The following is a 10,035-nucleotide window of genomic DNA, read 5'->3' as shown; positions in this document are numbered from 1 at the left end:
CTGGCACTGTGCGTGTGCATGTTCACGCAAGACCTTTACGACCAGCACACGTTCCCCTTTGAGGCGGCACTGGAGAAGTGGAAGGCTGCCAGCAGCAGGGCCCGGTACACAATGAACCGCTAACTAGCATGCAGCATCAACACCAGGGGCTGCAACCAACCGCAGAGGTTGTGTTTGGCGGTTCTGGTTCATGGCTGCTATGCATCATACTTTTGCAATCTGGAAAGTCGTATAGTGTTATCTTTCAACGTGATGCAAAACGAACAACGGTGAACGAACTCTATTTGATCAGTAGGGGTTAACTGGTCTGTGTTTGCTTGGCCTCTGCAACTTCCTGTCAAAGCATCCAAGTGCGTGCTGCTTCCTGGTGTGCAAGAGACACCTCTATGAAGAGATTGTGGTGTGCGTGTGTTGTGACATGCCCCAAACCCTGTGTTTGTATGGACTAAACTAAAACTCATGGGGGGGTCTGAGGGGGGAGTAGCCCCCCCCCAGCACCTTACAGATTCGGAATACTTTTATTCCCGCGACTAAAAACCTATTCCTCCGTTCGGACTGGAAAATTGATGGGCAAAAATGAAAAAAAAACACTGACCCCAACCTCGCGGAGCCTGCCTTCTGCATCCTGTGGACACTTGCCCTGTACATGTGGTCCTGTTCTTAGCCTGGTGCCCCTCCTGGGAGCACCATCCAGGACATGCTATTCTGCCTGCTGACAGCGGACCAGCAGGCTTTCAAGGAGGAAGTGCTGCGGAGTGCCACCCTTGTAGACTATCAGCTACGCACTGGGCCTTACGTCCAACTAACCCAGCGTACTTAACGCAGTGAAGACAGGAGGAAGGCCTCGCCGAAATAGGGGGGTCCTTGTGAAGCAGCTGCCCGGGTTTCCAAAGCACGTATGGTGTTGGATTGTAAGGTGCCCAAGTACGTTTTCGAGGAAGAGAATGTGGCCAGGCTGGAGAGGAAAGTGCAGTGGCATATTGGAATGTGAGATTAGCGTAAGCGAGTTACAGGGCATTTGGTGCACGGGCGAATTTACGTGCATACCTTTCACCATAGCATCAGTCCTCAGTTCACTTCTTCGAACGAACATCAGCATAGGTCCAAGCCCTCTCGCGTGGAGGGATATGCAAACAAACATCCTGATAGGGGTAAACTCGCACGCTACCGAGCATTCAACCGAGTACATGCATGCTTAGTTGAATGGTGAGATGCGACCCCCCCTTCATTTCGCGGTCGGCAAGCCAGCCACCGCGTACCAGATATGTTGGCCATGTCAAAGAGACGCTGCACCTCGGTACCTGTGCGCAATGCATACGCTGCTCGACCGCGCCGACCAAAACTACATGTTCCCATCTGAAGATAATCCCGGTGGTTTATCAGCAGCTTTTGAGCTTGCTGCTGGCTCAAGTCCTTCCGTAGTTGCTGCAACACGGCTAACGCAGGCACGGCCGAATGCGCTGCGAAAAGCTGTTCCAAGCCCTCAGCGGCATCCATTTTACTTGCAAGGTTCTGAACGGCTTTCGCGATTCTTATCTTTACCTAATTCTGCGCTTCTTATTACTTATTTCGTAAGAGTGTAACTTGAGTTTAGTAGGAACAATGTGCATTATGCGCTGCGCTACCGAAAGCAGGCGCCTTATGCCTTGCACACATGTGCCTCTTCGCCAGCGGTTCATCTTCCGCGACAGTTTCAAGAGCCCAGAGTTGCAAGCTACGACGTTGGCTTTCGGTGCTTTTATTTACTGCAAAGCATCGACGCAATAGTCCAGCGTGCGGCTATGGCCAACATGCTCACCTGCGCAACGCGCTGGCGCACCTGGTCCTCATCCGCCAAGAAATTTTGTATACATTTGTACAGGCGCATTTTGCGAATCGCACGCGCGCATCTGCGCGGCAAAATTCGCTCCTGACTTTTGGGACGAGATGTACGGATTCTCTATTCGCGAAGTACGATTGTGCGAGAGGCTGCTTAAATACAACAGTGACCTCCAATATAATTGGATTAGCACACAGGGTCCGGGTCTACCTAGACATGGTGACCATTCGGCAAGCCCTGCTTTCTGTGAAAGGCGAGGACGCTAGTTCCATTTCGCCAATTGTTGCTGCCCTTTCAGATTTAGGCTTTGACGTAGATGCCGAGGTCAGCAGCGCTTTCCGCCTGCTGAACGCGGAACAAGCAGCAGGCCTCAATCTTCGACAGCAGTTGGCTCTAAAGGCCGCCATCCAAGGTCCGTTGTATGCAATCGCGTACTTAAGCACTGTTAGGCTCGTATCCTGTAAACCGCCACTGCAGGCACGCACTTGTAAAATTTGCGCATGGGGCCGTCAGGAGTGCCATTGGACGCATAGGGCGTTAGGAGTGTCTCGTCAAGCCCTGTGAGAATTGTTCCTCAATTGTGCTGCGGTGCTTAGGCATTGTGGTTGAGAGTAGACAGGACGCACGCCCTTTCCCGCTAGCACGCCGAGGCGCTGGTGGCGAGTTCCAAACCTAGGTTTTGCAGATAGCCTTTGCGAACTTGCGCGTGAAGCTACCTAAGGTGTTAAGAATGCTGCATAAAGATTGCTACTACATGCGAGCCGCGCTGCCTCTACCTGCACCCGCCACATATCGGGAATCCAGGATGCACGTGGTCTTCCTGATATACCGACCTGCATTAGCTTTTGGCCGTTATTATGTACCTATGAGCATGGTTGTGTTATCGAAGATTCTGGTGGCTTTGGTGGCTGCATGCCCTTTCGACTTTGTGCATGCTAAACGGCCAAGTCCACGGCTTCCTTGTAACACCAGGCAAAGAGTACTCAGGGAGATGCCAGGGGAGCTGATCCCTTCTTACATTCCTCCCCTCTCGAGTGAACGTCCTCGGGCGCCCCCGGGCATATCCCGTAGGATTTGGGTTGTTTGAGATCCCGTGGGATTGTGAATTAGTTTGTTATTGTGAGATTTCGTCAGTCCCCGTCCGGATGGAGGACTTTGCTTTTACTCGGCTGGTATACTTCTCACCCACCCCTGCATCCACCTTTGGGGGTAAGAGTGCTGCATCTTGCCTGGTGTGTGATATGTTCACAACCGAATCCGATCCGGGGAGTACTCACCTCCTAGAAATTCGCACCAATGTAACACCAGGCAAAGAGTACTCAGGGAGATGCCAGGGGAGCTGATCCCTTCTTACATCTACCACAGTGGTTCTGGATGAGAATGCCACGCGCTTCTTTGGTGCACTGCATACCATGCATGGTCATGATCTTCTGAACCGTTAGTAAGCTGTGTGTTCCTTTACAATTTCGTGACAAATGACCTACCTGCGTACTGCACCCTCGTTTTTCCTTGATGTACAGCTGTGGCAACTACTGTCCCGCCACCGGGTCCCAGCTCTGGTGAGTTCGCCTCATTTTTATGTTACTTCTTGGAGCTGAATCCTTTGTGTCCTCATTTTTTTCACTAGGTAGTGAAGTGCTAACAGCTTTGGCAATGTTGTGGCTCTGGCTTGCCAATCTACCTGCACTTAAGGATGACTATGCACACCTATCTAGCTATGTATCCTGCCTCTTGTTTGCCCTTCTGGCTGTATGACATCTAAGGGGGGCTGATTCCTTTATAATGATAACCTAGAGAAAACCCCGGGAATTAGTTCCTACACATACTGGTGCAGCCTCTCTTTGGGTGGATCTGGATAGAAGAGGGTGGTAATGTGTTACCAGGGGGATAAACCCAGGCAGCTGTACCTGCATGAGGCGGCTGGATAATGTATTAAAACATCGGATTTAAAACAGTGGTAATTTTTTTGTCGAAGTTCAATCCTATAGAGGGAAACTTGCTCTGCAAGTCAATAGATATTTTCTATGGTAATAAGTGCCACTTGTGGGTCGACTGTGAGCTTACCACCGACCAAAGAGAGATAGGTGAAACCCAAGTTGATGACCCCCAACCGAAAACAGAGTTCATTAGACATTTTAGAGGATTTTCCATTTTGCCCTACAGAGGAAATTGAGGCACCCCGGAGTGACCCAAAAGGGTTTGAGTCCTTGCGAAGCATGGCTTCAGGGGCCCCACAATTATCCCTAAGTTTTTTTGCAAAAACTCGAAAGATATTTTAGCGTCAATCTACATGGTTTCGGGTGGAAGGCGGCCGGTAAACAGGTCTTGCAGTGTGAGGCCTGCTTGGTTGCCAGTCAAACAACAAGTAGGCGGCTGGCAGAGGTTAAGGCCTGGCTTCTGCTCCCGACGCGTTCCGGCGCGTCTGGGTTCAAATCCGCCTGCCGACCTCTCGGGGTGTTTGAGAGGTGATGAAATGGGAGATGGCTCCCCATCTTGTGGACGGTGTAGGACGTGATAAAATCAACTCGCGAGCTGACCAGGAACTAAGTTGACGCGCCGTTGATCCGCTAGATTTGGTTGGATGCTGGTGGTGAGTTGCCAAACTCAAAGAGTACACTCTGAAGTCGGATGGGGTGAATGGCTTAGGGTGCCCCTCTAGCAGGGGAGAGCAGGGAACTGCCTCGGGAAGGAGGCCACTGGTGAAGCTTAACCACCCTGTAACAACATCAACAAGTACCGTAGTGACGCGATCTTTTTGCGAATAAATAATTAATTGTTTGGGACCTCGCAGAGTGTCAAAAAAAACTCGAAGGGGTCCCTCGCAAATATTTTAAAGTTTCAAAAAAAACTCCCATGGCACCTCGCAAAATGTTCTCGCAAAAATGAATAAATACAGCCGGCCGTTTGCAGCTCTTACCAGACCAGACCGCCAGACGTGACTCGCGAGCTGAATTACAACCGATAACATTGATCAATGTGGCTGGCTGATATTGGGCTAAGGATAGCTGGTTATGTGCCTTTGTCCGCTTTGGCAGGTGTGAAGTCTTTGTAAAGGCTAATGCGTTGTGCTACGATAAGTCTTTGTGGGCCGTGAGGAAGAACATTGGTGGCACCGTACGTTGCCACGGGAAAAGCGGTAAATCCAAGGCCGAGAGTCGTACGGTGCGCTCTTCACAAAGGCGCGCCTAAAGTTGGTCGTTTCCTTTAGTACATTACGATGCCTATTCGTTGACAACGCTGACGATAAGATGCGAGTTCGCAAACTTTCAAATATGGCTCACGAGCTCGCAAATTTCAAAAGTTTCTAAATAAACTCTGAGCGGGGCCTCGCAAAATAATAGTGTTTCCATATCCAAATTTTAATAATTTTCTGGCCTCGCAAAATAATCGCGTCGCAAAAAGATCGCGTCACTACGGTATGTGCGTGAAAATCTCCTCGTTGGCGACTTGACCTGTGCAAAAGCAGAAGCTCAAACATCCTGAGGTGGTTCAGTATGTATACAACGATTGAGCTACCGTGAAGATTGCAGCAGAGTAGGCTGGTCATGGCGGGGGATCTACCTTGGCTGCTGTGGGCACAGCTGAGTGTGTCCGAATGGCGACTGCCTGCCTGACTGACCAATGTAAATACTCAAAGCGTGTTGGGGTTGTTTTTCGCTCGCGGCATGGATAAAGCTGCCGTCTCACTGGGATCCGTTCTACTTTGCTCCCCCTGCATGCTTGCTGCCTGCGGCTGCCGTGAACATGCTCACCGTGCTGTAGGGTATGGATTGGCACGCGGTTGGTTGGGGTTGGGCAGAAGAGTGTTCCTCACACAGCATGATATCGGCTGAACGCCAACCACTGTTACGGCAGCAGTGCAACACCAAAGCTCACGTTGAAATTGTTGTAGTGTGCATCCGTCTTTGTTTGCACTATTGAAGCACCTTGGGTCGGCATGCCTTGATGCTTGAATCACACACAACCCCCTCCACTGCGTATCAGCATTGTGTGGACACTTTACCACCAGCTGTTAAAAGTACAGCACCCCGCACCCCGCCGTGCAGCTGTGTGCCCCATTGTAACAGCCGTCTCTTACCTTAGCTGTTTGAGCGGAAGCGGAGGGTCTGGTCCACGATTGATGACCCAGCATTAGGCGCGAGAACAGATACGGGAAGTTGGAATTCGAAGACATACATCGAGAACGGTGACAGCAGAGTCTTGAACATCCGAACACTGGTATAGTGATACGATAAGTGTCTGGCCGAAGCACTTCACCTGGGTGGCTTAAATGCGGCCCACCTGCCGCCATCTCCATTCCTGGAGTCTTGGTGTCGTACGCTAGGTTGTGATAGCGCAACAGAAAGTGAGTTTGTACAGTTAACGAGTATGATTTGTAACTACGGGACCGTACCGTTACTGTGATTAAGCTTTAATAGCTTAAAGATATTCTAAGGTAAATGTAGCTTGCTACACCCATTGTGATAGTGGCCCACCCTGCACGTTGTCTGGCGACCATGTCTATGATGTGTGCACGCACTGCATCGTCGTTATGTTTGACGATTTTATGCTGCTCATGTTGTACAGCACTGGTGTTCCGGTGACCCATCCCGCTTGCCCTGCCGTGGGCCTGCCGCCTGCAGGTGCTGATTCTGGCACCAGCAATGCTGCAGCAGGTGAGCCGACTGTGCCTGACACGGGATGGGGGGGAAACAGGTTTTGTGGGCTTGGTGTGCCCGTTTCATTGCAGCACTGGGCTTGAGTGCATGGATGCTCGGTTGTGGGAGAGCACACACTTTCTCTACCCGCCGTAAAGGGGCGGTTCAGTGTTCTGCATGACATACACCTCCTGCTGCCTGAGGGGTGTGACTTATGGCTTGATTCAGCTTGAAGTTGCTTCGTCACTCTGCTGCTCTGCACCCCTTCGTTCCTGCCTCCTTTCGTTGTGTTGTGATCCTGCATGCATTGCAACTGGGCGACAGTGGCTGGCTGTTTAATGTGTATGCACCTTGTGGGCATGATGGGCTATCCTTGTGCAGGCCTGCCAGCTTGCAAGCTGCAGCTCCGGCGAGACTCACAGAACCAGGACCTGTTCTTCTTTGAGCCCATGGACACCAACAGCACTGCAGCTGCTGTACGCGCTGGCGTGAGCAGCAGGTTCTTCCTGGACCCCGAGGGCAGGCAGATAGATGAGCTGCAGAAGTGGCTGGGCCTTGTCGAGGATGAGCACCGTAATGGCAGACCCATCCCACCGCTGATCATCAACGGTCTGATCAAGGTGGGATTAGGGATGCGAATTTACGTTTTACGTTTTTACGTTTTAAGGAATTAAGGTTACGTAATTACGTAATTAAGATTGGACCTGGCCGTAATTTACAGAATTAAGGGCTCGCCGTAATAAGGTCCCTCAGGAGGGGTAGAAACCTTAAAAGCTTAACAGACCCATGGGTCTTACAGGTTCCGCCGGTCTGCAAACCAGGGTGCCGCTGACCCGTCCACTCCTCCGAACACACCACAAACCCAGCCATGGGGGAAGCGTGAAAGAGTCCAACAATGCAGGTTGAAACCCGCGATTCCCTCCGCCCAACCAAGCAAAAGAGCAAGTCAAGTAGTCAACACGACAAGTAGTCCTGGTTTGCAACGGTATTAGGTGTCGTGGTCGAGTATGTATGCACGGCTTTCAATGCTTAACGAAATCCCCAACTGATGTCAAAAATATGTAAATAAGTAAAGAATGGTGTTGCGAATGTGAAAACGCTGAAATTGTGCTGAAAATCCATAATCGTACACTAGTACGGCAACCTTAAATTAAGGGTCCAGGGTCCAGGCCGTGGAAACCGTAAATTACAGTAATTTACTGTATTACGCTTTTAAGCTTACGTAATTAAGGTTGCCAAATCCCAATTCAGCTGAAACTCACATCCCTAGGTGGGATATAAGGGCCTGACCAAGGTTGGAGAGCTCCTTGTGCAGCTTGCGTCACCCACATGCAACATGGTTTGGAGTGAGAAGGTTAGGTGTGATAGATGCGATGCATGCAGGTGCATGCATCTTTGGTCACTGTCGAGTGATACGCAGCTGAGCGACCAAGAGGAATGCGCATTTACCTAGCCATCTTGCACCCATCTTGTGCCTGTTGTGCAGAGTGGCAAGTCCTACATGCTCAAGGAGGTTCTGCCTGCTGTGGCCAACACCTACTACAGCAGCGGCCGGCAGCATGCCGGCACGGTGCTTTCAGAGCCCAACTTCCTGCATGTGAAGTGCTTGACCTTAGATCGGTTGAGCGGCAGCAGTGTCTTCCTTCAGGAATTCCTCATTAAACTCAAGCGGAGCGCTGCCGACCAGCAGCTCTCTGCTGCCGCCAGCACGCCTGCACCCAGCGACAACTCGGCTGGTGCTGTAGTGGACGCCATTCAGGACTTCATGTGGCGCCTGCCACGGGACCGCCTGAACTTCCTGCTGATTGACGAGGCGCAGAGCTTTTACCTGCTTAAGCGGAGCATGTGGGATGACTTTTCGGGGGATGGCTTTTCGCCGCGCGGCTCAACTCTGGACATGGACGAAGTGCAGCTCATGCGGCGGTAAATCAGCACAAGGTTTCCCTAACCGTGTCGTGTGATCACATGGGCGAGGATGAGGGGCAATGGCCAGTGAAACGTGCCCAGGCGGAGCTTCACACGAGGGGGCAGAAGGCACTAAGAGGAGATTGCTGCGAGAATCAATTGTATGACATAAGCATATTGCACAAGGGGCAGAGGTCTGCACTCATGCCTACAGCAGGCGTACGACACAAAGGAGCTGACACATGCACCATTTTCCTTCCCTCAACTGTCGTGTGTACTGCAGCATCTTCAAGAAACTCCTGCTGGACAGCCCCCACTGGGTCGCCTGGGCCATCACGGGCAGTGGCATGGCGACGCTATGGGCCAACATTGCTGCCACCCCGGTAAGCAATTGGTGTTGCAGGGGGGGGTAGGAGGCACTTCTGGGGGAACTACAGCTAGGCGAGGGCGTTCTGTAACTGCTTTTAGAGTGCAAAAGGACCCAGGAATACATAAGTTATTGGTCTCCAAAGTTGGTTGTACTGCAGCATGTGGAGTGGTGGGTCCGGGGGTCCGGGAACAAAGGGGTCCCGAAACAATGTCACCAGTGGCTAAAACATGCCAATATGGACATCAATCGCTTCACCTTGATGAGATCTATCGATTGCACTAGTCTGCTGTGATGCTAGGGAGGATAGTTGATGGGGGGCCCTTAAGGCCTGGGGCCTTGTCTCCCAGCACCCCTTGGCGCCACACAACACGTGTGAACCAGAGTTGTTTACACATCTCCTTTCGGTGTGACAATGTGTCATAGGCGCGCCGGACAGATTGGGTGCAAGGACTGAGTGGGCACTTGTTGCATGTACGGCAAGAGCCATGGTGGGCCACTGGGCCATGGACCTTCATTGTCGCTGTGAACATGTCGATATATCTTCCTAGGCAGTTGTAACAACTGGGTTCATGTAACGTGCGTGCTAAAGAAGGCGAGCAAGAAAACGGATGTGCGGATAGCAGACATGAAGCGGCATCCAGGCCCTCAGCAGTGGCGTGTCATGCTTCTGGGCCAACATTGCTGGCAGCACAGCTGACGCGGTGGTGCTGTGAACAGCAGCAGCCGTGTGTCGGTGTGAACTCAATCATGTCACTGAACTACTGGCAAATGTTGTTGTTGTTGTTACATGGTCGTGGGTGTGTTCCCCGTACCTGCAAACCACCCTAATACGAGCCGAGGGCTGCCAAATCGCCTATAAGCACCATCCTACCTCGCACTTCCAACGAGACAAGTGATGAAGTATACTAACGACCAAAGGGAACGATAGAGTTGCGGTGGGACCATATGCGTTCCAGCATCCTTGCCAGGCGTTCAGGCTCCCACTTCATAGCGTCCTTCATATGTTCGAAGCGTGGAAAGCCCATATCACATGTGGCAAATGTGTGAACGCAAACTGGCATCCCTGTCTCTTGTGGTTACTGGCCTGCATGCATGCCTGCTTGCAACACTTGTGAATGCTGCGGGCATGTCAGCTTTTGGTGTGGAGCTCTGCTTATGGGCTGCATATTCTGGCGTTGCACGTCAGGCATGTTCCTGGCTCCTGCGTTTGTCCAGGCGCTTAGACTTCGTTATGATGCTGCTTGCTGTTTTTGGAACTTCAGGGTTCCCCTTCAGGGTTCCCCATCGGGGTTGACGGCCACGCT

The 10,035-nt window shown here is 51.6% G+C and overlaps 1 protein-coding gene across 1 annotated transcript; it reads left to right on the top strand.

The window, feature by feature from the left end:
- Positions 1 to 2,028: 2,028 nt before the first annotated feature.
- VOLCADRAFT_108613 (uncharacterized protein) lies at positions 2,029 to 8,744 on the top strand (the record flags this gene model as incomplete). Its single annotated transcript, XM_002959380.1, has 9 exons — positions 2,029 to 2,231; positions 3,185 to 3,260; positions 3,340 to 3,378; positions 4,855 to 4,981; positions 6,125 to 6,164; positions 6,442 to 6,474; positions 6,838 to 7,076; positions 7,943 to 8,379; positions 8,645 to 8,744. Coding segments are annotated over exons 1-9 (1,287 nt in total), but the record flags the coding sequence as incomplete, so codon positions are not given.
- Positions 8,745 to 10,035: the final 1,291 nt, after the last annotated feature.

This window comes from Volvox carteri (genome assembly GCF_000143455.1).
Source record: "Volvox carteri f. nagariensis unplaced genomic scaffold VOLCAscaffold_194, whole genome shotgun sequence".
NCBI classification, from domain to species: Eukaryota; Viridiplantae; Chlorophyta; class Chlorophyceae; order Chlamydomonadales; family Volvocaceae; genus Volvox; species Volvox carteri.
Note: the sequence above shows the minus strand (reverse complement) of the source record. Positions and strands in the feature narration are given on the sequence as shown.